This window comes from Corvus kubaryi, unplaced genomic scaffold (genome assembly GCF_017639235.1).
Source record: "Corvus kubaryi isolate FWS band 111438036 unplaced genomic scaffold, C.kubaryi_AGA036_p1.0 37334, whole genome shotgun sequence".
Classification (NCBI taxonomy): Eukaryota; Metazoa; Chordata; class Aves; order Passeriformes; family Corvidae; genus Corvus; species Corvus kubaryi.
Genome location: NW_024581108.1, coordinates 9,206,143 through 9,233,126, shown reverse-complemented (window position 1 = coordinate 9,233,126; position 26,984 = coordinate 9,206,143). Strand labels below are relative to the sequence as shown.

Genomic DNA, 26,984 nt, shown 5'->3' with positions numbered 1-26,984 from the left:
CTTATGGGACTAGATTTTGAAGGACATATTAAGAATTACATATTTAAGAACAGGAACATTTTGGGTGCTTATGGTAAGGTCAGCAGGTATTTCAATCTGTCTGTTACCTCTTCAAGTGGTGTGTCTGAAACTCCAAAACTGCTGAGTCCCAGGTCATCCAATGTTTCCTCCAGTTCTCTGAAGAGACTGGCATAAGATCGTTGTTTAAAGTTTTTATTGGGCAAAAGATAAATGAGTTCCTGACCAATGCTTTCAATTAATTTTGCTTCTGGGATATGATGGTGGATTACTTCGGCTAGCTCATTTAGATCTCCTGTGAAAAGTCAAAACAGTGTTCATAGAATGAATATTTAACCATATTAAGCATGATTTCAAAACCTGTTGTTTGCACTAAAAGGGTACTGGTCTATTACGTAACTCTCAGATATCTCAGTTAATTCTGCCCTGGGCTGGGCTGTGTTGCTAATTATGCTTTGTATCTATGTAGCGGGAAACTATTTCAGGTTTGTTAATAAAGCACAACAAAATCTTCAGGGATATCTACTTAAATTCTTCTCTCATGCAGACAAGCCAAAATTACTTTTTTTTCTATTTCCTTCCTCTAGATATGCTTCAGTTTTCATTAACAAATTACACGAAACTCTTTACTAAACTTGTAAAGCACACAAACTTCTAGTTCATCATTTGTACCTGAGACCACATACACAAAAAGCAGTCAATGGTAAGCAAAACCACAAAGAACCCTTATTAAAGTCATGTTATAGTACAATACAAATGTTAGACACAAGGACCAAAGAAGTGGACCTCAGCAGCATTGATCTTCAAGACAAGATTGCAGCGTAAGAGGAGACATAGCTATGTGCTGGAATGCTGAACCATCCTGCTTCTTACCATCCAGTTCCAGCTCTGGAATGCCTTCTTCACCCCTGTGCACACAGCTGGAGCAGGAGCAGGAGCACTGAGATCCACAGCTACAAAATGACTAGCATGGATGAGCAAGAGATAGAAAGATGAAAGTGCTTCAGATACACTCAAAACAGGATGTAAGGGTTGTCAATATTTGAACAGCTTGAGTCCGTGAAAAATACGTCATATCCAGAGCATCTTGAACATATACTGAAAATCATCTGAAGACTGGATTAAGCAATGCAGAAAACATAAATCCATCTGCACAAATAAGTTCTAAACTGCATACAAAATACCTGGGAAAATGCAATCAGCAGGGGCCATGAGTGTACAGACTGTGTTGCTACTAGGACTGGAAGCACTACTTTCAACATAAAGAATCCAGAACCCTACTTTTCAAGCTGTGAGAGGCTGGTTTAGGTACGGATAGATGTAGACTTTTCTGGTGTCTCAGCTACTTACCAGACTACCTAATGTTTAAAATCAGTGTACTGCAAAAGCAAGAATCAGAAAGACCTGTATAAGGACAAAGGCGGCTTGAGAGTTGGAGTTGTTCAGCCTGGAGAAGGGAAGGCTCCAGGGAGACTTTAGAGACCCCCCCAGCACCCAGAGATGGCTACAAATGAGCTACAAGCATGTAGTGATAGGACAGGGGGGAACGGCTTTAAACTGAAAAGGGGTAGATTTAGATTAGATATTAGGAAGATATTCTGTACTGTGAGGGTGGTGAGGCACTGGAATAGGTCACCCAGAGACACTGTGGATGCCCCATCCCTGGAAGTGTTCAAGGCCAGGCTGGATGGGGTTTGAGCAACCTGGTCTAGTGGCAAGTGTCCCTGCCCACAGCATGGAGGTTTGAACTAGATCATCTTTAAGGTCCCTTCCAACCCAAACCATGCTAATATGATATTCATAATTATATCATCATAAGACTAACTGCAGTTTTGTACACAGTCTCAAGCAGCACTTAATTGCTTTTTACCTCGGTGCAGTGCAAGCATTATTTGGATTACATGTGCAGGGAGGGAGATACATACTTACAGTAGCCCTTCCCATTTTTGTGGTTCTCACTTTGCGAACAAGGGTGAGATAAAAGCCAGAGCCGAAAGAGTTCTTTAGGAATACAGGAGAGCCTGAGCAGAAGAGTTTCCCTTGGGATATGATGGCTACCCTGTCTCCAAGGATGTCTGCCTCATCCATGTGATGGGTTGATAGGATAATTGTTCTGCCTAGAAGGAACAAGGAGGAATGTTCAAGGCATGGACTCTCTCTGGAACTCAAAACTATGCTTTGCTTTTTGGCAATTATTTCTCTGCACCAAAGCCAGGTCCCAGGTTTGCCACAACCATAGGTATCTGTTCAAAGAATCTTGTTTGCTTGTGTTCGTATCCCACTACTCATGACAGTTTACACAGCAGGCACATATTGCATCTACGACAAGTTTAAAATATCCTACCAAAAAAATCAAACAGTTTCTACTCTCAAATCTCTTACCTGGGCGATATTTCAGCAGAAGATCCCAGATAGATCTCCTGGAATATGGATCAACTCCAGAAGTGGGCTCATCCAGGACTACCACTTTTGCTTCACCCACAAAAGCAATGGCAACAGACAGTTTCCTTTGCATTCCACCTACCAGAGGATAAACACATACAGGAGTATAAGATGAGTTTATATAAGTGGCAGGGATGTAATTAACATTGCTTTTTGGTGTGGGGACAAACTGATACAAACAAAATGAAACCCGTCCTCAGACACATATCTGCAAAGATAAATTAATAGTAATTTTTCTTCTGAAGTTCAAAACATGTTGTCCAAACTTTTTTTTCTTTAATATATATTTTCCATCTACACGTTGCATTTTCTGATTCTTGCCAGAAGCAAAAGTAGGAAGATATGAGGTTTTCATGTTCTTTGGTGAAATTAACCAACTTTTATAGTTGCAATCAGGACAAAGTAGTATAGGAACAGCTGGCTGTTTATACAAATCATCTTTGGAATCTGAGAGTTGTTCAAATACACTGTGTGCATTTGTATCTTCAGAATGGAAGAAACTACTCCTACCAAATAATACAGTATTATGGAGCACTGATCCATACACTTGGGCAGCATAATAGCATAGTATTTCATTTGCCTTGAAATAATAGAAGATTGTATTTTGTTTCTTATATTAACCAATTATATATATATTTATTTATTTAAAACTAATAGCTTTAAGTATATTTGCATTTGCTGTATATTTATAAGACATAGGAGCTTTAGGGACAGGTTGTGCCAGCTTTACTACTTGTACAGTCCCATTTACTCCTTTAAAATAAAGCCCCCCTACAGTGTACATTGGTGTGTTAGAATATGGCCTCAAATATGTAACTCGAACAATAATTGCCCAAAGGCTGGGTAGGATGGGGCCGTGAGCAATCTTGTCTAGTGGAAGGTGGTCCTGGCCATGACAGAGGGTTGGAACTAGATAATCTTTAACATCCCTGCCAACCCAAACCATTCCATGATTCTATGAATGACAAAGAAAAGGCTGCAGGAAAAACATCTTAGAAAATTCCTGTGGGCACCTGACAAATTCTGAGCTTCTTCATTCCTTTTATGGGTGAGGCCCATGTCTTCCAGCATTGTTTCCAGCTCTTGCTCAGCTTCATCCCTGGATCTTCCTTTCAGTTGAGAATAAAACAAGATGTGCTCTGCTACAGTAAGGCTGTGAAATCAGATAGAAAGGCAAGAAGGGAGGTTAAATGAATAAGCTGGTTTTTTCCCCAAGCAGCAATAAATTCACTCGAGATTTATCTTGCTAAAGGAAGAGAGGTTGCATTACCCTAAAAGATCTTCTTTGGGATCAACACACTTCACTTGGAGGTCATAGTTTCTTTCTTTGCCTTTTCAAAGCAGAACCTGCTACTAAAGGAACAGGTATAGCAGGCATCAAACCATCCATTTATGGGAATAAAATGGAAGAGAGTCTGCTGTTGAGATGAACACAAACTAATGGAAGTGAAGCTGGAAATCACCAGAGAAGGCAGTAAGTGGTTGGGTGGTAGTGAGAAATGGGCATAAAAAGTCCTTCTTCTGCACTGTCAATTTGGATTTTTTTGCTTTAGGAGTCCTAAATTGTAGTGCATGAACCTCCAGCCTAACCCCTGCTAACCCACACTGCAACAAGTAACACCAGGAGCACTGTCATTTTCCTAAGAAACTTTGCTCCCAGCGAAATGATACAGGAGATTTCTACTGCAGGATGTGATGTATTCCTCTGAAATACATCTACTGCCAGCACAGTAAGAGAAACAACACAGGCTTTGGAGATTCTCATGCATACAGACTGGGATGCTTCTTAAAGCCAGTATGGAGCGATACTTACTGATTGAACAAGATGTTGTGCTGAGGGCACATCCCTAATCTGTGCCGAATGGAGTCCATGTGAGTCTGGATATCCAGGCCGCCAACCAGCACAGTTCCAGATGTGGGTGGGAAGAGGCCTGTCAGTATTGACCTGGGAAAATAAAATGAGGAAATTCCCCCTCTCCTATCTCTCTGTGCTAAATAAGGAAGCTACATTGCACGATTCCACTAGATGGAGCATGATGACTTCTTACTATAGGCCTTGATGAAACAACTCCACTGAAAAGCATGCATGTAAGCACTCTTGATCTGCTACAGAGAATCTCATGGATCTGCTGGCATAATTTTTGATACAACTGTCTATATGGTTCTGGCTTCCATTAAGAAACTGTTTTAGTTCAGCATGTTATATCACCCCGACATATAAATGGGTCTAAAATGAAGCTCAGTAGGATGAAGGTAAGAATAATGGTTTGAGGTCTTTGGCCATGCTGACTCACACCCTACACCTTTATTTTCTGTAAACTAGAAGACCAAATGTTATGTTGTAAATGGGTGGCGTCTGTTACTAGGTTTGGGTGATTAGTGTATTTTGCAATTTTAAAAAGTTCAAAGCAGTAAAAATTTTTGGTTTTATCATAAGAATAAACCCCTTCAAATTTACAAAACATTTCAGCAGATTAAGACGCTTTTATTTTGGGTTGAACATATTCATTGTGAAACAATTAAAAAAAATTAAAAGGCAATTTAAAGTGCCTTTGAAATAAAGGTGTTTTAATTGAAAAATCCTGAAGTATTCTGCTGGGAAAAGTCATAATGAAACACATTCAGTTCTTTCAACGTTTGATGAACTTGTCACAGATTTATAAAAGGTTTAGTTCACCAGTTAATCCTATTTTGCTAAATAAGGTTCTGTATACAGAAAATTAAATATGGTAAAAGTCCAGCTTCCTGGGATGCTAAGTTTCTAGGACTAGAGGAACATTTTAATCTGGACATGGATCTTGCATGCGTGTAACCATTTGATTTAAAGAGGGCCTGTATTTTATACTCCTTTGCACACAGACCAAAAGATGTGGCTGACCTAGAGCCAGTTAGAGAAACCAAGAACAAGTGGAATGTAGTGGCTTGCAAATTTTCAGCCCTTTCAGCCAGAAAATCCTTATCTTTCTTCACCTATGGTAGTTTGGCCATGGGAAGTGAATTCTGAGGGAGAGTATTGCTTCCTTCTCTCTAGACTTTCACTTGTTTGTGTCATGCATTACCTCCCTCCCAGGGCTTTAGCTAATCCAGGATATCTTCTTTATGCCTGGGGGCAGCATTTCCCTGTCTGGAAAAAGCCTAATGTTGTGTGTGAAGCCAGCTACAGGGGTGATAGAGAGACAAGGGAAGAGTGAAAAGAGAAGACTGCTCCAGTAATAGAGCACTACCCTGGATTTGCTTCTTCTAAAATAAGAGACTTACATGGTGGTTGTCTTTCCTGCTCCATTGTGACCAAGGAAGGCTGTGATCTGACCCTCATAAAAAGTAAGATTCATCCCGTCTACTGCTGGTTTGGGCCTGTTTGCAAAAATCTTCACCAGGTTCTGAATGCATACTCCTGGAACCAGTCCTGTTGGCTCGGGCTCAAATAAGGTATTTACTTGAAAGGCAAGAAATCAAGAATGAAAAAAGAATAAAAGCACCTGGTTTTAATCCTAGTTCTGATGATAACACATCAGTAAGTGCAGAATAGCACATACCCACTATAATACAGCATCATGCTCCAGGGCCAGATTCTTCAAGTCACACCAGTACAAAACTGAGGCCAGATTTGTAATTGTAGTGCAATTTAATATTTAGATTCACCCCCATGCCAGTGACATTAGAGTCACCCTCATATCCATGACAGGAGGAGCAGAACCCGGAATTGTGGTGGTCTGTGGAGAGGTAACTCATTGGATCAGGGGAAGCTGAACATGCTTTCTGTTCTCACTGTGTAGCAGGAAGATTATTTGGAATTGTTTCCTGGAAATACTTAGATAGGTTGAGAGATTACATTAAACAAGCAGCAGGTTGCCTTTCTGGCTCGGCTGAAATCTGCCATTCAATTAATCTGCCCAGCTGTGCAGTCTTTGACCATGATGCTTAAAAAACTTCCCCCAAACACAAACAAAACACAACAAAAAAAATTTGCCTTTAATCCTGGTAGGTGAAATTTACCCCATTGCTGAGACCAGGTCAAGATTTAGATAGTAACATGAGCACTACATGAGATGGCTTCTCTCAGGATTAAAAATGCATTATTGCAAATAGCACCATCAGAACGTTTTATTGCACCAACTTCTAGACAAAACAAACTTCCTTTGAAGTAAATTAAGCCCTTGGGCAATGTGAATTATGGGAGTTGAGAAACTGAAACTAAAGACCCTGTCCACTTTTGTTTACACAGAATGCTTTAGGCTTTGTAGGAAGGCTTATTTTGCAATTGCAGTTTACTTAAATTGCTCAGTACCCAGCAGGCCTGTGTGGAGAGCAGCCAATGCAGTCTGGGCGAAACCAGCCCCACCTCCAACAGTGGCCTGTGTGACTGTCATTATTGTCACCGACAATACTCAGGAAAAAGTTCCAAATATGCTGTACATGAGAGAGCTGTGTATACCATAGAACAGCTGAAATAATCATTATAGGACGGGTAGCTTTATTTTAAGTAAAATTTTGTTTATTAATAACTTAGCTTTTGCTTTATGAAAGGACTGTAGGTTTCCATTAACCTTACTGGGACAAATATAAACATCTCTGTATTCACAAAAGTTCACATGGAGTCTGGCTTGATAGCTGTGCATATACTGGCAACTGAGGCACCTTCCTTGGTTTTATATGCATCATAAGTTTAATCCATATTTGCCTGCAAGACTCACTGACAAGTTCTGAGGCAAATTCTCTGATGATCTCCCCCAGTATCTGCTTGGCATCACCTGAAGGACACTGGTAGAGGGTTGAGCTCCCTTTTTTTTGTGATTCATATCTCTCCATTTTGATCCTATATCCTCAGTGTCATTGAACTGTACTAGGTGTGCTCTTGGCTTCTCCACATGCCTCCCAGTTCCTGTGTGGGTGGCTGAAAGGGAAGACAAGCTTTTTGTGTGCAGTGACAGGCAGAAAGCCCTTCCTTTTTGGCCACGGAGCAGCTGGAAGCTGGGAACTAAGGAGCAAAGCACCAAAAAGATAAGGCAGGACTAGGAGAAGATTGGCTGAAATAACCTTTAACCTCTCCCTGTCTTTTTTCTTTTGAAGTCCTGTCCTGTTTCCATTCACCCTGAATGCATGTTTTCAGTGCCTACGTGAGGAGCTCTGATGACCCTACTTTTATCTCTAGCTTTTCAAGAGAGTCAGAATGGGCTCAGAGCTGCCTGTAGCAGTTACTTGTGCTACAGAATCCACATGCATTCCTCTGAGCATCTCATACAGAAAACTCCTCTGGCTCACCACAAAAGATGACTTTGGGGCTTGAAAACAAGGCAGATCATTCAGGAATTCTTAGGTGGTGGCTAATGTCAGCATCAGAAAAGGCTGCAGACAGACACGCAGAGCACTTCAGATAAATCCCTTTGAAACCAGCCTTTCCCTACAGATGCAAAACACACTAAAGATAGACAAAAAAAAAAGGAGGATGGCTGGGACTAGGAGGGAAGAACATTCCTCTCAGCATAAGTATTTTAATTGAAGTCATGGCTCTGTTTAATTTTAAAAAGTCAGCGTATGCATCTCTGAGGCTTCTCTCAGCATGAAAACTAACTTGCCAAAGAAACAGGCTGCATTTGCACGATAAAAATACAAGTTAAGGAACTTCTGGAAGGCAGCTGTCTTATGTGCAGTGGCTAAAATATTCTAAGGGATGATGAATGTAAGAGGAGTAAATAAGAGTCAGTGTCTCTCTTGTGCTTAGCTCTGGCAGTTACATGCTATCACCTACTGGGCGCCTACTGGCTCATGTAGCTTGGCTCCAATCACTCCTATGTCTAGTTTGTCATGAAGTACAATGAGTATAGTATCTCAGAAGTACTCAGGTTGCTCTCTCTCCTTACTATTAATTTCATCTTTGTCCTGGACATCTGTCTTAGGCTTCCCCTGCTCGCCGGATTCTTTTTCTCGTTTGTGTTTACATTGTTTGTTTTTACCATCCTTCTTCCCCTGGCTGTCACTCTTTTCTTCTGTTTTTTCAGGTTCTTCAGATTTATTTGGTCTGCTTTCATTTTTTTCCCTTTCCATGGTCTTCTGATCCACACAGCCTTCTGACTCTGGACTTTTTTCTATATAAACCAAGAGTAACCAAGATTTAATTAACAAAAATTTAATATCTTCTTATCTCTAGAGGTATTTTGAGGAAAAGGAGATAGTCCTAAGCCTTGAGCTTTTCAAGGGCATTAACCATCAGTGTTTTACTCAGGTTAGGAATACAGCATTCAAAACCATCTAGCTTAAAATCTGCTTCATGGTGTCAAGATCAGATATTTAAGGAAAACAACTGACAATTTTGAAATTGTAGACTCAGAGTAAGATCCTGACTAATATGAGGTACATATTTTACATTTTGTCCATGCAGCTCTAGACCAAGTTCTTACCACGTGAAGAGAAAGGCCATACAAACTTTTCCCAGATGTACAGGGAGTGAGAGGAATTAAAACAAAATTTAAAAGTTAAGTGAAAAGCAAATTGCTAAACTGCTACTTAGATTAAGAGCACCAGGCCAGAATAAATGAGTTGGTATTAGCTTCTAAACAAGAATTTCTGGCTTTCCAATTTGGTCTTAGACATTGCTAGCATGAAGGAAAACAGTCACATTGGATCAGGCTTGAAGCAGGAAGAAAGTAGGAGCCCCTGAAGAGACTCTTTACATAACACAAATTGAAGCTGGCAGTCTAGAGTGAAACTAGCACAACTGTAATTTATCAGATGGCTTAGGACTTATTTTTGTTCTGAAACTTCACCATAGCTTTCTTCTATAAGACATTCTAGCCCACAAAGCTGTATAAAATTACCTGGTGCACAAATAGTGGCATAAACAAGTTCACTGCATCACCTATAATGGCAAAGTGGGGGGATACAAGAGTGCACCAATAGAAGTAAATTTTAAAAGTACCAACATCATTAGCTTCATTTTCCAGCATGAATTTACATTATCTGATATTTCTTATCCTGTTTTCCTCCCAGTACATTAACCAGTTACAATAAATAAAGAAAATGCTCAGTATTTTCCTTGAAGAAAAGATAGGAGTTGTGAAAAGTTCTACAGTTGTTCAAGTAAGCTGATCCACTGAAGTTCTTCAAATAGGTAAGAATCACAATCTCCTACTGAGGAATTAATCAGAGATGACATTTCCAACTGTCCCTGCTTCATAAAACCCAAGACAATGTTTGTAGAAGAGAGGATGAAATAACGATCAGCACAATCAGGTTACTTGAGATAATAATAGGATAACTTAGATCAGAAATTACTTCCAAAGACTTCCAGTTCAATCCTCAAAAAATATGGCCAATTCAGATCATGGCAACTATCTCCAAAGATGGATATTTCACAACCTTTCTGAACAACCTGTACCAATATTCTAACCATCTTCATAATAAATATTTTTTTTCCCTTATATTGGATCAGAATTCCTGCTTTCCAGCTTATATCCACTGCCTCTCATCCTTCCACTAGACACATCTGAGAAGTCTAGCTCTTTCTTAGCTGTCTCTCTTCAGGCTGAGCAGACCCAGCTCCCTCTGTATCTCATATGTTACATGCTCCAGCTCCTAATCAACTTGCTGGCTCTTTACTGAGCTTATTCAAGTTGGTACAAGGGTGGCATAGATTATGATCTTGCTTAGAAACTGAAAGTAAACAGACTTAAATTAGTGTCAAACTAGATAGAAAAGAATTAGGTTTAGAAAGGTAGGGAACCTCAGTGCAAGATTAACATTTCATGAATGGGTTGCTGAGCAATAAGAACTCCTTGAATGTCTCAAAAGGTGTTGGTTACAGAATGGGGATTTGATGCTGTTTGTTAAACCAGGCTTTAAAGGCTCTCCGATGGAACAGTGACTCACCTCTAATGACTCTAATGAGAGCATACCACTCCAAATTCAAAGGCACTTGCCAAGACTCCCAGTGTATGGCAGTCTCTCACCATTTGCAGCGGCTCAGCTAATGGAAATGTTATACAGTCACCTTTAAGCAGATCAGTGAAGCTATTCCTAAAAAAGTTTTAAAAGAACTCACCATCAGCAGTTGCTGTTTTCTCAGCTTCTGGGCTTCTAGAGCCAAACCAATATGATTCTAGCACAGGGAAATACCAAGGCTGTGGTAACCCATAGTCCCCTAAAACAAAAATAAGTAGGTAAAGTGCACTTCATAATCCCATGCCGGAGGAGGCACAAATTCATCTAAGCAAAGTCTGAGTATAAACACTTACAGTCTTAGTGTTGCGTATCAGAAGGTCAAACCATGTACCAAGTACCTGACAGACAGATTTTGTTTACAGATTTTTTTTTTTCTTTTGGACAGCAGTAAAATATTCAGAAAATATGATGTGACTTGTCTTACCTTCTCTTAAAGTAGAATGTGGTTTAGTTACAGAATGAAGCTATTCCCTGAATCCTTACCAACCAGGCAGTGGTTCACTGTTTAAGAGGGGATCCTAGCCTCACTCAGGGACTTTCTTTTGATGCCCACTTAACACTTGAGGGTTGACATGACTGAAAAGCTTTTTAAATTTACACTTATTCCCTTGGAGCAGAATTCACAACTGGTAATGAGAAAAGACACTCTGACTGTTATTTCAGCACACAGCCTTTCAGGAAAAGTGACAACAGAGTAATCCTCTTCTTAAGCAAAAATGGGCTTTTTTAGTTAAGGTTACTACAGTTTGGATAAGAGACAGCGCAGTAACATTACCAGTTCTCATCAGGTCACATCAGAGTTACTAGAAGTCAACACTGCTTTCCTGGATCATGTTGACTTATAGAATGCAGGAATTTGAGCTTCTATGTTTAAAACTGGCATCTTTGTGAACATTCAAAATGAGCAAGGGGAATCTGTGATACTCATTGAAAGATGGTCAGTTTTCTTAATCGAAAACCACTGTTTATGAAAATGTCTGCTTATTTGTGAATAAACAGAAACTACCTGTGTTTCAGCCAACCACTTGTACTCCTATTAATGCACAGAAATGCTCTGTCTGCATTCACAAACAGTTTGCCTTGTTATGGTCTGAGTTATTCCCCTCTGAAACTGGTGGTTAAAACAACAGCTTCTTATTCAGGATTAATGCAAAATCCAAGTGATATTTGTTACGGAGCAGAATGCTCAAATAGCCAAAGGACCCATTGTGCCATTGTGCCAATGGGTGGTTGGCTTCAGAGCAAACCTGAGCAGGACTAGAACCACAGAGTTCAAAGGATTATCCAGGGAACTCCTGTAGTAACCTCAAAGACTACAGCATTGATTTGGCAGGGCTGCATGTGTGTGACAGAGAAACACTATGAGAAATTCTACAGGAACAGAGCAGCAGAAAGACAGCAAGACATTCAGAGCAAATATTGGGAGGAAGTGAAGCTTCTAATTAGAAGCCCTGAAAGGTGTTACTTTTGTGTAAAGTGCTGACAGAAAAAAATAAATTTGTATCTATGAATAAAGAAACTCCTGTTTTTAAATTCCTGCTGTGTTCATGGAAATGGACCATTGTCCACTCTTCTTTAAACAGAGTTGCAGAAAATAAAAAGAAAAAGAAAAAAAATAGCCATCTGCCAAGAACACATTCTGGAACTACAGTTCACATGCAGGAACAATAAATCAATGAAAAGAAGCTCACTTGCTTGTACAGCATGAGAGTTTGCATTTATTCTATTGTAACAATATTCATTATGAAGCAAGATAAACCATTTAAGCTAGTAGGACAAACCATTTTTTCACACTGAAAGTTCCAGAATTTTGTAATTGATAACAAAGAAAATCCTTTTGTGAACTCACACTAGAATCATGATCTCCATTTAGAAAAAAAGTAAATCTACGCAGGGACTTTCACAACTGCCTAGGACACAGCATGTGTCTTAGGGAACAGTACCATCCTTTAAGAAACAGTTTGCCTAATGTGGCCAAAGTACATATATGAATTAGAATTGTTAAATCTATATTCTTAAAAATTAAAAGAAATCTCACTAGAAATGGTTGAAGCTTCTCAAAAGAAAAGTATGTACAGAAAGCAGATTTTAACAGATGATGTTTTTGTAGATTTATTTTCCATTTAAATTACAAAACAGGATTGAAATTGCATCCTCCTTTTTACTCTTTCTTCCTTTTTCATTCTTTTCAGGAATAAAACAGGAGAGAGAAAAAAGAAAGAGAGAAAAGTGGAAGCCCTTAATAAACCACTAGTGCTAAACTGGATAGGATTCACAGTCTATAATATCAAACACCCTGTTTCTGACAGTGAAATAAGCAGAGACCGATTAGGCTAACACAGTTTACAGCAACTGCCACTAGTTTATATGAATAAGAAACTGATATACCTGGAAAAACGTTATCGAGATACCAAGACAGTATTCCATAGAGAAAAGCATCAAAAAGCATCATGTTAATGGAAAAGAGAAAACTATATTCGTCTCCTTCCAAGGGACTGGTTCTGATGTTACCCCACTGTAGGCCAAGACCTTGTTCTTCATAGCGTGACAAGTATTCCGTACCGAACCCAAAAGCTACTTGAGAAAGCAAACTCTGGAATAAAGGAAAAATGACATTCAACCCTGACAGGGGGACAAACCCAAAAACAAATAAGAAAACAAAAACCCACCAAAACAACAACAAAACAAAAAAACCTCTGACTTTTAGGGACTGAGCTTTAAAATTTGCCTAACAAATATCATGGGAAAAATTCTTACACTTTTATATTGGCCTGTAATGCTTAATTCTCTGCAATTCTAAGCAGTATTTAGCCATAGTAGACTGAATTCAACCTTGGCTGTACTTCCTTTAACTACTAGGCAACCTTCACAGATTGTTTTTTTCTTCATTAATGTCTGCTCAGAAAATACCATAGGTGCATTTAGAAGTTTGCAGTGTACACCTTTGACTTTCTAGGAGAAACAAAATATTTTGTGAGCATTTGAGGCAGGGCAACTATGAGTAACATGACAGAAAGTACACCAGATGCTCAGGATGTGGAAAACCACAATTACTTCCCCTGTCATGTCTGCTAGCCAGTTCTCACACAACAAACTAATTAACCGGTAGAGTATCCAAACATCCTCTTCAATGTTGCACTGCAAAAACAGAGGAAGAAGTGCTACAGTGCTGTTTCACAGGACATATAGTTTAGGAATACCAGACCTTAGGAAAGTGAGGGGACAACAGCAAGTCTCAGTGAGGTATCATCATATGGCACTTAGAGCAGTAAATAAAGAAACTTTGGTTTTCAGCAATACATTCTTTGCCCTTAAAAATTTAAATTTTTAATTCATGCCCTCTACATAATGCACAGCCTGCTCTTATTATCTCTTGTAATTAGCTCTTGTTCAGAAACTAACCTCTGAACAATAAAGATAAGACAAAAGTATAGGAATAGACAGAAATATTCATGGCTCCTGGCCAGCAAATATCCTTTCTTACATGGATGTCTCCTCCTTCACTTTAAGATGAAGAGAGAGTTGCTTTTATGCTTAAACTGTGTGCTAGTTTCAAGATTTCTTCCTAAATCAGAATCTGTCAGAGGCCAACCTTACTCATTTCCTGACTTAATGACAGGATGAAGTTTTGTACATTATTGCATAATTGGTAGAACTAAAAAAGGTATATATTATACCTATAGAGTACCTCTGTTAAGAAAGCTGATTCATAGCCATATTTACACTTAATTATAGCTTTTGAAGTGTTTTAGTTTTCTTCCTTTTTCCTTATATTTCCTAGTGCAAGGAGAGAAGACAGTTCCTTTACCTATGTTGTTAGAATGCTTGGTAAAAATGGGGAGACTGGACTCACACACCTGCTCCCCTTCCTGACTCACTGGGCAACATAAAATCAGCCTGAAAAAATTTTGTAAGACCATGGTTCCATTTCAAAAAACAGCAAGAAGTTTCCAGCTCCCCAGACTTTTTAAGCATCTTACCTAAAATGGAAGAGAACCAACAAGGAGGCACTGCATGGAGAATGTCTACAACTTATTAGATGGAAGGTAATTCTCAGAGCTTTGGCACTTGGGTTTAATTCCTAACTCTATGTTTCAGGTAAAGAAGGAACACGAACCTGAGGTCTTCTCATCCTTAGACATAGGGTGTTAACTAGGTTATAGCACATGAAAAAATGTGAAAATTAACTGTCCCCATTTTGTGAACTGCCTTCATATTTATTAAACATACAAGAAGTTAGATTTGCTTTGACTTACAAGGAAGTATTCAAAACATTTTAAACAGTATGCTAATTTCCTGGCATTCAAAACATAAAATAAATTTTATTGAATTTTTTAAAAGCTATGAAGAGATCTCTTGCACTAGGTCTGCTAAAGGCTTACACACTTGCAATCCTTAATTATTTATGGGAGATTTAGAGGTCTCCCTCTCTGAGTCCAAAAAGCCAAGAGGAAGAGGTGTGCAATACTTTGTGATTCACATATGCACTGTGACAAGCTGAGCAGAGATGCCATAAAACCAGTGAAAGGCTTACTGCTAGGATCTTCAGATTAACAGTCAGACGGTCCTGCCAGGCAAAGCAGACGATGTGGGGCAGGTACAAGGTGAAGTAGATGACTCCACTGCAGGCAGCTGCCAGATTTGCTTTGGAGAAGAAGGTGCTGAACAAGAAACACTGCATTATGGTGGCTGTGGTGAATGTCAGTAGGAATAGAAAGAAGAGAAATGGATTGCTATAATGTAGCACTTGTCCACGCTGTAAGCAAAAGGAAAACAGAAAAATTTACAAGTATTTGCAGCTTTCTGCTAGCATAAAAGGTCAGAATTGCTATCGACGTGTAACATGTAATGAGTAATAAGCCAGTGTTTCTTACCTAATATGACTTCTAACTCTCCCAGGTATTAGTTTCAACAACTGAGGTCATTACAATAACAAATCCTTCATCTAACTTTATCCCTGCCCTTGGATTGTGACTTCAGGTTAGTACAACAGACTGAATAAAAATCATAATTGATTGAAAATAGACATTCTGTCCATGTCTTAATAAGTAAGTGGTTCCAAGCAAGATCTGCCTGCTTGGAAACTCATGCATTTATTTGAAATATTACCATAAACTTTCATTTATCTCTTCCCACCATCCCCTCAATCCACTGGCTTGACGTGCAGAAAAGACAATGTATGGAAGTGTTGCAAAACACATCTTTAAAAAAAACCACAATAAAACCACAGGAAAATTACAAAGCTTCTGCACCTGGATGTTATTCAAACAGAAGTGTATCACAGCTGAGGAATCCAAGTGCAGTTTCTCAGAGATCCTTGTGTATTAATTCACCCACTGGCTGAACTTTTATCGACCTTTCTTCATTAGGGCTTTTGTGGATTAAATGCTCCCTCTCAAGAAGAGCAGGGACTGCTGCCAATTATCTACATAGCCCTTAAAACCAATGCTGAGACCTATTTATTAGGTCAATTTATATAATGCTCACATAGGTCTTTAAGGCTATAAATAGGTCTCAGCATTGTTGCAACATCCCACTGGGCCTTAGAGACTGATTTCTTTATCAACAGTGATGCAGTGTCTCATGATAATGTAGGTGTCTCACACTGGCACAGTGAAATCTGGGAAAGAAAGTGACTTATCGGTACAAGCACATTCTTCTCTGATATTATTACCTCCTGATTTTTAATTAAACCAGTGTGGCAAATAAAGTAAGCTTTCTCTATCCACCCAAGCTGCAATGGAACCACCAGGAACTACAACAACTCATCAGGACATGCTGATAAGACAGAGCAGCTTGAATTCTAGCTATGTATTTATACCAATATCAGTCCCCCACATCAGAAAAGATGCAAGAGCAGTCTTCCTTATCAAAATGCTACACATTTATATGATAAAATATAGCAGCAAGCTCTCAATATAGAATTTGGTTCTCAGGTAGGGGAGACAATAGGTGGTCCTCAGAGACAACATCCAAACTGTCCTGAAAAGTTATAAAAATTACAGGAATTTTGAATCACTGAAGCAAAAGGTGGATTCTTCTTTTAGGTTTTTCTGTTCTTGCAGTCTCTTTTTCCATTGAAATAGTTGCACAGCTTCTAAGCAGGCAAGTACTGGATATTAAAAATTAATTGCATATAGTGAATTACAAGATTAAAATTCTTCAAATTATTACCTCTTTGATTTAAAGCAACAATTATTATTTATTGGGAGATCTACATCTGCCTACAGAAGACACAATACACAGAGTAACCAGCCTGCTGTATTTTCTATGAGGGACCTCACAATAAATCTTTACTAGTGAATTTATTGTTCTGTCTCTGCCAAATGCTGATTTTGTTATGAGGTCTGCTTTGAAGAATGTGCCTGCTACGTGCTGTGATCAGAACAGGCCTCCACCATTCACATCTCCCTATCAATGGCTACTATTCTTTCTCAACAGCAAACTGGTATCAGCAGTGCAAACACAACAGAGAGTTTGAGAGCAGCAATCCTTACCATAATCAGAGCTGTGAGGAGGAATGTGCTCAGAGTCATCATGAAAAAGCTGTCTAGGAACCAAGTGCACCAAATCATGCCATTGGTTATACCCCTGTTCTTCATAGCTTCTTTCAGACGCATTTCCTTCTCTAGCACTATACTCTTCACAGTCATGGAGACTGAATATATCCAAGCCAGCACCATGAAGATGGGAAAGGCGCGGTTTAAGGTGATCATGAAGCTACCAAAGCAAGAAGGAATAAATTAAATTTAGGTAAAACAGAGAAGTATTAGAGGAAAAGCAAAATGAAAAGGAAAAGGAGTGGGGAAGAATGCATTAATGAAATACGGAACTGTAAATTCTCAGTCTAAACATCAATACCATGTCACTAGTAAACCTCACAAGCGTCCTGAATATTAATAAAGTAATGGTTTCTGCATTCCCATGAGATAGATAAACGTTATTTCTATTTTACAAAGAGGTTCTAAGGGTTATTGAAGGCTACAAAATATTTGGTACCTCATGAAAATACACCTCTCTTCACAGTGAATTATCATAATGCTTTTACTATGATCTACAAAGGATATTTTAAGACATATGTTAATGTTAACAATTTGGGAGTGTCGCTGTCTTTCTGCTCCCAAGATTCACTGACAAGAGAATTAAACAAATTAACCATTAAAAGCATCAGATGCTGCCAGAAAGGCTGCTGAAATTCAAACAAACCATGACTCAGGGTATTGGATCAAGCTGAGATAATTTTCCCCATAGCAGCCCTCACAGTGCTGGGGCTTTGCATGGGGAGCTAGAAGGGTGTTGATAACACACCAGTGTTTTTCCTACTGCTGAGCAGTGCCGGCACAGCATCAGAGCTGACTCTCCAGCATTCCCACTTCACCACTAGGCAGGGGGTGGGCAAAGTCTTGGGAGGGGACACAACCAGTACAGCTAACCCAAACCAACCAAAGGGATATTCCATATTGTGTATGATGTCTGCTCAGATATAACATCTAAGAAAAAGGAGGAGAAAGTGGGGGGTATTTGATATTGACAGCATTTGTCTTCCAAAGCAACTGCTATGCATGCTGAATCCCTGTTTCCAAGGAAACAGCTGGACATTGCTGGATGGGAAGTAGTGAATAAAAATCTTTGGGATATTTTCTGTTTTAGCTTTAGTAAAGAGCCTTATCTTGTCCTATGAGTGGTTTTCCATCTTAATTTCTTCTCCCTTCTTGCTGAGGAAGAGGGTGATAGAGAGGCTTGGTGGGCACTTGGCATCCAGTCAAGGTCAACTCAACACAGTCCTTGGCACCCAATGTGGGGGCGAACCAGAGGCAGTTTTCTATTACACACACTATAGTTACAGTAGTTATTAAGTAGCAAGGTCCTGTGCAGGACACAGTTTGTCAGCTGCACTGTTTATCTCTTTATTTTGCTGGGTCTGGGAACACATTAACATAAAAAATGTCTCCCTGGCATTGATGGCCTTGCTGTGCTGGGGGAATTATCTTGTGAAGAAGATGAGGGAATACATCTCCCTCTCCCTAGTTAGGATTGATGTGGATGGTTTTGTTACTCAGGCTCAAGTACTTGTTCACACTTACATGAGCTGTTTAACACTACTAATTCACACTGCTACGTATTATGGGGTTTGTAGAATCCGGTGTTGATTATTTAAAGGCTAAAAGCTCATAGTTCCCAAAAAACAAGGAGCAAAAAGTCTTCAGCTTCCTAAATCTGAGCCCTATAGGACTACATTTTTGCCATATGCTATCATAGCTACGTCAGTGTCAAAACAAAGGGGAAATCTTCACTTTTCCCCAAAAAATTCCTGAAGAGCAATCTGGTCTGCGGAAATAAAACCATGCTTTTGTGATACGGCCTGGGGCACACTGAGTTCTGCCTGTTGGTGGACACATGCAACCAGCACTAGGCCATGCACAGCACAGCCTACAGGTTACCACGAGGATGCACTTACTATACTTTAGCAGGGTCTCTGCAGAAGCCATCACTCAGTCTGGATATCAGCCCTGAACTGCATGTGGCTACTGCAGGCTTCAGAAAACTTTTGCACAGAAGGGGCTTCTGCCTCTGCAGTATTCTCAGTGGGGAAGAAATAGACAGGAGGCTTGCCATGGTGATGTTTTGTCAGACAAACATACAATGACTGATGGGAATGACAGGTCAATCTACGTGTCTGCAATCTGCTTTTATCAGAAGTAGTAGCATTTGCCTGCACAGAGCACACTGACAGAACTATGAAAAGATTTCTCTAATGCCTTTTTTTTTTTGAGTTGAAAGTATACCAGGACAGTTGGTGTATCACAGACTGCAGCATTAGAGCAGGCACACTGTGAAGAGGGAAGAGGCGCAACTTCATTGAATCTGGAGCATGTGCTGGTTCAGGCAGTGCTAATGGGGGGCACAGCTTCCACAGCCCCTCTGCCTCCATGTAGCCATGAAATCTCCACTCCCAGGAGCAGAGTCTCTTTTTTTTTTGTTACAGAACAACAAACCAGCCCTTTATCCTTTAGCTTCTTCACTCTGCTTTTTACCAGAGAAAGAAACTCCTGGTGCCCTCAATAGTGAACTGCAGCCACAGTCCTGGAACACTATTCTAGAATCATATGAGACTTAAGACAAAAACTAGTCAATCTGCATAAAAGCCATGGACAGGAATTAGGGAGAAGGTTAAAGAACACCACATTATTTCTGAAAACTTCAGCATCCACAAGGGAAGGAAAAAGGCTGAGGTTAACAGAAACCAATACCGTGTATCCAGTTTGACTGTAGATACTAGACACGTAGTTAAAAATGGAATCCTGTTTAAGGATGTGGTTCAGATTTTGGAATGAAAGAGTTTCAAGAGCCTAAGTTGCTTTGGGATTCTGCAAGGCCTATAGGTATGCTCAAGGACCAAAATCTACAGCTATAACTAGGTATGATTAAGTTTAGGGTTAGGGTTCGATGGTACCCTTATTGAGACCAGATTGATTGATTCTTCAAGGCTTCCAGAGATATCAAGAGAGGTGCCAATTCCATTAGGACAAGCACATTCTGTTAAGTTTTTCTTTAAGAAATGATTCTTGGACATAAAGAAGGCTGGGTTTTAGAGGTGTCATTAGGGAAAAGAAACTTGCTGCACTTAAATGGGTTTGGCAGTTAACTGAAGGAGACAGTGTGTGTTATAACACAGGGCAGTGCTTGTGTTCAGTTTTGCTCCAGACACTGGTCATACGCTATAGCATAAGGCTTAGTTTTAGTTACATAAAAAATTTTTAAAAGATCATAGTCTTGCTGGGTCCTGTGTAACCACAGGGTTAGTTCTAGAGCTGACACTGTTAGGGGTCAAAACATTATGTCTGGGATGCCCTGTTGACAATAGATTCTTGGCTGTAATCAGTGTGAAGGTTTAGGTTAGGTTATTATTATTGCCTGGAAAAGTAAGGCCAAAAAGTACTAGACTGTTTTTTGAATTTTGTGCAATATGCAAAATTGGAAGAAAATGGCTGCTTTTAAGGGGCTACTGTTTTGTGTTCATTTTAGGTCTGGACATTGGATGCAATGAAGGCCAGATCTGAGATTAGGGGTAGAATCTTGGCAAAGGTGGTTTGTGGAGTCTGGGTCATGACAGGATAAGGAAAAAACCAAATTTATTCACTTATGTCTCAGTTATTATTCTTGCATTTATACCTTAGTACATTCACAACTTAGGGTTAATTCTGGTGCTTGAGAATCTTAAACCATCCAGCAATCTAAGTATTCAACAGAATTAAGACAAACTGCTTTTACTCACACATCATCCACAAAACATGGATATGGCATTTGCTGGAGATAAATTCCCACTGGCACTTCAGTGCTGGTCTGGGTCTTTATAATCCCACGCTCAATCATGTCTTGGAGATACGCAAAGCCTCCCCAGATATAACGTAAATCATCCACAGGATCAGCTCTTGGACCAGGATCCCAGTACCTCAAAAGAAAATTCACATGGAAATCATTTGGGTAAACAGTGAGTTTAGGGAAGGGTTGTGTGGAAAATAAATAAAGAAATTAATGAATAAATTAAATAATCTTAGCAACTGAAATGGTAAGGGCACTGCCTGGAGTTGCCTTTTCTAGACTTTGATCTATCAGACCATATTACTTAAGAAAGTAGAAGGCTCTTTTTTTCCTTTCATTTTCTCTGCACTGACTTGCAATAGCAATTTTGGTCAAAAGTGTACATAAATTAGTCATGTAGCAGAGTAACTGTTCTAGAATAGAAATAACTGCATTTGGAATATGGTATCCTTGGAGATTAAACTGAAACAAACTGGATTGCAACTACCAGATATCATTATATTCTGCAGATATCATTATATCCTGAGAAATTATATCCCTTTAAGTGAGTCTGTTTGGTGGGGACTTGAGGAGGAAAAGCACAGAAGTTCTGGTGTCCAGGTGGAAGACAGCTGAGTCACAATCCACGTAGGACTTCCTTGCCTGTCTTTCCCAATGTTGGAGCCAACTAAAAATTTAAGCAGGTTACTGAACAGATTCTGAGCAGAGTCATCCCTTTGCCATGTATTCCTGCACCTACCCACTGCTTGGCTTGTCACAAGAGTGATACCATTCATGTTAGTACCTGGTAACTGGAGATGGATTCTGTGCTGCACTGCAGAGTAACTATTAACAAATACAGTTGGATTTCATGCATGTAACCAATGTAGGTTCTAACACCCTTATGTCTCTCATATTCATGTTATGGCAGGCAAGAACTGAGAAGGAACTATCAGGTAAGTACCTGTCTTGGATTTTGTTTGTTTTCTCCACTGCATCTATGTCCATTCGGATCTTGTATGTCACATGTGGTGGGAGATTTCTGGTTGTAGGTTCTAGGTCTGGAAAAACCACAGCAGCCCAGAATTTGTTTTCCTCCAGCAGATAAAGGGCTTGATGAGTCAGTTGAGTTTCATTAAGATAACCTTCAAATTTATCCAAGGTCAAGCACTACAAATAAGTACAAAGAGAAAAATTGCATGGGAATAAACTAGTAAGAGGGATACATTAAAGCAAACATCAGTGGTTGAAAGCAGAAAAGGAAAGTAGGTTCAACTGAAACAGCTATTTTCAGCTTTAAAAGCTTATGATGAAACTATTAAAAGTTGACTCTCTCCTCCCTTCTTCAGCCTAGGAAGTGCCTGAGTGAACACTAGGGAGCCAAAGGATGACTGATCTGTAAGAAAAACACATTGGCTGTGGACTTCAGATGAAAAGCACTTTGTCAAGTGAAGCACTGGGAAAACTCAAAGCATACATTTAAATTTTAATGACTCTTAGGTATTTCGACATTTATTCCTATGTAACACCAGACAAGTAGTTGATTTATCTTACTGGTCATATTGTGTCCCTGCTGAATTCTGACATGTGATTTACCTGCTGGCTTAAGTTAACATGTTTTGGCTATCTCAATACAAAAATGCCTTCTTTCTTAGTCTCTGTCGTTACTACAAAATGTATTCTAATCAATCCGTATACAAGACAAAAATTCATAAAAACTTAAGTTCTTTATGTTCCTCCATTTAAGTCCTATTTAACAAGCATTGTAAGACAAAGATTGTGAATGCTCTAAACTCTAGCATTAGTTGTCTGTAAAATTATAGATTTATGTTTGTATATTTAGCCTCTGCCCTTCAGAACTGGCAAAATATTATCAGAGAGTAGAAGTATTTAACCCCTGATGGACTGGAAAGATACTTATTGAATTCCTTTGCTTCATAAAATTCCAACACGCTATCTTGTTTGATCTTATTTTCTCAATCACTTCTTGCAAGCCAATAACCAAAAATTAGTCCACATCAAAGGGATCATACTGGTAACTTATTATTTAATCTTAAAGACTCCTTTACTTAACCTTTCCCTGTGATGAATCATGCTCTGTTTCCTTTAAAACTTGAACTATCACAGCTCAATGGGATCTACATGAAAAAATATTTTTAACTCACAACATAACAGTGCTTAAATTAATAACATTATTTTGCAGCTTTACTCTTCTTGATGTTCGTAGGTGTTCATTTTCCATTTTGTTTCAGAAAACTAAACTACGTAGAATTTCATATCAGAAAGCAAAATAAGGCAGAAAACTCTCTGATTTTCATGCCAGAAGAGAAATAAAATCAGACTGTTGGCTCATGTTGCATTAATTTTTTTGGGATATATTTATCCCACATGGTGTTAACTGAATTCAGGAATTCAGTTTATTTCTTGTGAAAGTGGCAGTGTCTGCATAACAAACCCCTCCCGTGGAACTGTCTCTTTGCAGGATCTGGAGGATTATTTGCTGTTTCTTTATCAGGAGGAGTTATTTTCAAGATATTTATTTCAGCTGCAGAAGAACTCAGACAGCTTTTCAGGGAAATCTGTGGTAAAGTACTGACAAACATCTGGACTTGTCTAGATTTTCACTGCAGAACAGACAGTGCCTGGAGTGGGCTGAGGAGCAGCATAGGCTCTTATCCAGGGGTCCAGTGAAGGAAGCTGCAAGTGTTCAAAACAGAAAACACAAATGCTTTTAGATCTTCTGCACGAGTAGAGTGAAACCAAAGCTTGTATAAAAACATAGGCTAAGACACCAGTGTTGCAATAATTCACAAAATTTGAAAGTGAAAAGAGATTTTATATAGTAGTCTATGCGCCAAAACCTAGAACTTATTTCCCTTAACTTGAATTGCATTCAAAACAAAGGCTGTATGCTCTACCTAGGCTTTTCTTTATTCCGAGTGAATTTGAACTCAGTTTGTGTCTTCATAAACCTCACTATATCAAAATTAATTTATCAACCACTTGGGAAAATTTATTTCAAATCTTTTCCCAGTAATTATTTAACACTTTAAAATGGTTCAGTGAAAATTTATAAAACCAAAACCAAAATAATAAGAACAGGTTTGGAAGATAAAACCAGAAAATAATAAACATAAAGAGGTGACCGCATAGCTCTCACTAACAGTTTAGCTGTTCTGTGGCCTAAGGTAATCAAAGGGAAGAACAGGAAATTCTTGGGGTGGTGAGGAGGAGCAGCCACTGCATAATTTGTGGGATTCTCAGCTGCATCACAATTTGCAGCAGAGAGCTGGAGTCTCCAAAGGTAGTTGCTGGCAACACACCTGTCCTCATTGCATACTATGGTGGTAAGGAGCCGGCTGTTCCCCAAAGGGAGCTATTTGTTGCCATGGTGTCTGGCACAGTGGGAAAACATTCTCAAGTCGTTCAACTCGGTGTAAACAGCAGACTTTAAAGAATAAGCTCATTACAAAGAATATTAGGACACAAAGATCTATTACCAGGTACAGTAACTGCTCTATTATTATTGATGCTCCAGCACTGACCTGCTGCATGCAATGTATTTCACTCAGTTTGACAAGAAATAATTCTGCTAACATGATGCAAAAAGATCATTGAATGAACCAGCAGAGCTTTGTGCAAAGCCTTTATTGTTCCTTCTTGTACTAGCTGTGGGAAGGCAGATGAATTTTTAGTTCCTGCTTCCTTGAAGGGGAAAAATGGTCTTTTAGACTGAACTAGATTGAAATTAGGAGTTAGGCTTAGTCTTGTTGCCTATAACTAGTACTAGTTTTCTCTCAAAAATCCTCAGAAGGCACCACTGGAAACAACACGCTAGAGAAGAGAGGTACAGATTCCAGGAAAGAGACAGACATCTTTTCAGAAGTGACCACAGAACAAGTGGAAACTCCCTCATAGGTTTCAACAGAATTTTGTCTAGGTCCTTAAAAACCTGAAAGGGGACTTACCAAAGAAGTTTCTCTGCTCCTGATCTTGCTGAAGTTAGTGGCCTGTTGGTTATTAATACTTAAAAAAACCATTTCATTGTGGTTTTGAATTCACTTTCTGTCTCTCAGCATTGAAATGTACTCAAGACATTCAACCAACATTTTGAATAAAGCATTTGAGGATCATGGGATTGAACTTCTTTCATAATAATACGTGTTAATTTTCTTGTGCTTCTGTATTATTCTAAACACATGCTTTTAATAATGAGATTCAATTTGAAACAAACGAAGATTTTATGATTTTAACTTTCTTGTCTGTTACCACAGAGCCCAGTACTGCCTAACTGGTTTTAAGATATCCTCTACAACTATTCCCACAAGGGGCAGGGCTGAATTTACCTCCAAATACTGACTGAGCAAACGCAGAACTTGGTCTACAGCACTGAAAATATTCCGCCAGTCAAAGTCCACCATTCCCTTCTCCCGGCTCCTTGAAGATCCATTGTGGAAAAAGTTGATTATGTGTTCCACAGTGAAGCCTTCAGCACCCATCTGGCTGTTCAGGAAGTCCCTCACTGTAGGGTGCTTCAGAGAGTCCTGAAGAAACATCATGACAGCTTTGCTACAACAATTGTGTTTCCACGCCCTCTTTAGCTAGGAAGGTTTCCATTTCCATAACTCTTTCAGCACATGAACAAGGACAAAAGGGTATGCTAAGGAATCAATTTTACAGACGGGTAATTGCATAACTGGATGTGTGATCTGAAGAATGGACGAAAAGAAATTTTTCCTTGACTATGTATTGCATTTTCTCCTTGTAAGCAAGAGGATAAATGTTATAAATGTCTAATTCAATACAGAAAAATGAGGAAATGAAATGTTTTTTCTAGTATGAACCGCTTTATAAACTTTAACTACAGATAGTAATTACAGCTAATCAAAGTCAAATCGAAATTATGCAGAAATAAGCAATTTCCCAAAATAAATTTGTTTGGCCCAGAAAAAATATGGTTTTCCTGCCTTCTTTGCCTACACAGAATCCAAGGAAATCAAGTTGTCTGTTCTTGAAAGATATTCTGGAGAGGCAGGGAAGCAGCAATTGCTGTCTTTATTAAGAAGTCATTAGCCAGATTCTTGACTGCCCAAATCTGAGGTTTTGCCACAGGGATGCTGTAATGCATCTATGATTTGCCATCAAACCAAGCCCAGCAGCCAAACCAACAAACTTAAAGGCCACAGATTCCTTGCTGCAAAGGATGTACTTCTGGCCAAACCTTTCAAATTAACTGCCTTCTCCATTAATAAAAATAAAAGATGGTGAAAGGCTGCTCTTACTGAGGATCTTTGATAAGTTATAACATACACGGATCATATTCATTTGCAGGCTGTTTTGAAAGAAGTACCACAGCTGAGGTCCTACTTCCTCCCAAGCTTTGGTCAACAGTCGGAGGCGTTCTAGTTCCTCAAAAGTGGAGTTTGCCTGATGAAAAAAACAGCAGAAAAGAGTGTTAGTATCTAAGGAGATAGACAGAATTTATGATCCATCCAGAATATGGTGAGAGGGGAACCCCTAACTTAGAAAGCTGTAGTTTTTACCTTCAAAACTTAATCAACTTGTTCAAACAGCAGAAATTTTAATAACCATCAGAAAAAGAATCTGTAAAATCCAGCCAGGATCAAAGTCACTTAGGATAAAATTCTGTTGTATATGTAATGGAAGAAAGAAGTACACATGAATCCTGGTTAACTTCAATTCCTTTAAATACTTAGATTTTCGGTAGAATTATTTTTAACTTTTCCCCTTGACTATTTCTCTCCATTAAGAACTAAAAAGAAAGATGATGATGTGGGTAGATGAATGAATGGAAGGCAGCTGGAAAAGACAGATAATCCCATAGCTAAGATATTAAGACCTGAAATGCTGAGCTGCTGTAAATCTGATGTTTTTCTGCGTGAACTGTGAGCAGCAGTTCTATGCCTTGTACTGATGTTTACAGTAGTGAACTGCTCAGGTGGCCCAAACCTGGGTTATATGCAACCTTGATTTAACTCCTCGGATTAATTTCACCCAGCTTCAAGCATTTCGCTGAAGAGTCCAGGCTCCATTCTATTTTAATGAAGTGAAAAAACTTTTTGATTTCAACAGATATAATACTAAACCACGATGTTGCTATAGGTTTGCAATATCTCATTATTAGGTCTCAATAAGCTTATCCAAGCCTCACAGATGCCCCATTTAAATATTTACTGGCATAGAGCTGCTCATGTTCCTACCTCTGTAAAATAAATATGAATATGAATAGAAATATAAACATAAACGTAAATGTAAATGTAAAT

At 39.0% G+C, this 26,984-nt stretch overlaps 1 protein-coding gene across 8 annotated transcripts in view; it reads right to left on the bottom strand.

Moving 5' to 3' along the window:
• ABCA4 (ATP binding cassette subfamily A member 4) overlaps window positions 1-26,984 on the bottom strand; it is a 77,945-nt gene that overhangs the window by 24,132 nt on the left and 26,829 nt on the right. For 6 of the 8 annotated variants that reach the window (XM_042030163.1, XM_042030158.1, XM_042030165.1 and 3 more), the window contains 16 exons: window positions 26,011-26,127; window positions 25,047-25,244; window positions 21,665-21,870; window positions 20,675-20,851; window positions 16,896-17,118; window positions 14,933-15,154; window positions 12,787-12,991; window positions 10,499-10,597; window positions 8,322-8,546; window positions 5,719-5,896; window positions 4,274-4,405; window positions 3,474-3,613; window positions 2,401-2,538; window positions 1,948-2,135; window positions 892-982; window positions 108-313 (listed from right to left, as the gene is read on the bottom strand). In XM_042030163.1, coding sequence (XP_041886097.1) covers window positions 108-313; window positions 892-982; window positions 1,948-2,135; window positions 2,401-2,538; window positions 3,474-3,613; window positions 4,274-4,405; window positions 5,719-5,896; window positions 8,322-8,546; window positions 10,499-10,597; window positions 12,787-12,991; window positions 14,933-15,154; window positions 16,896-17,118; window positions 20,675-20,851; window positions 21,665-21,870; window positions 25,047-25,244; window positions 26,011-26,127 — 2,745 coding nt within the window. The remainder of the gene's footprint in view (window positions 1-107; window positions 314-891; window positions 983-1,947; window positions 2,136-2,400; window positions 2,539-3,473; window positions 3,614-4,273; window positions 4,406-5,718; window positions 5,897-8,321; window positions 8,547-10,498; window positions 10,598-12,786; window positions 12,992-14,932; window positions 15,155-16,895; window positions 17,119-20,674; window positions 20,852-21,664; window positions 21,871-25,046; window positions 25,245-26,010; window positions 26,128-26,984) is intronic. The other 2 variants (XM_042030162.1, XM_042030164.1) reach the window with 2 other exon arrangements.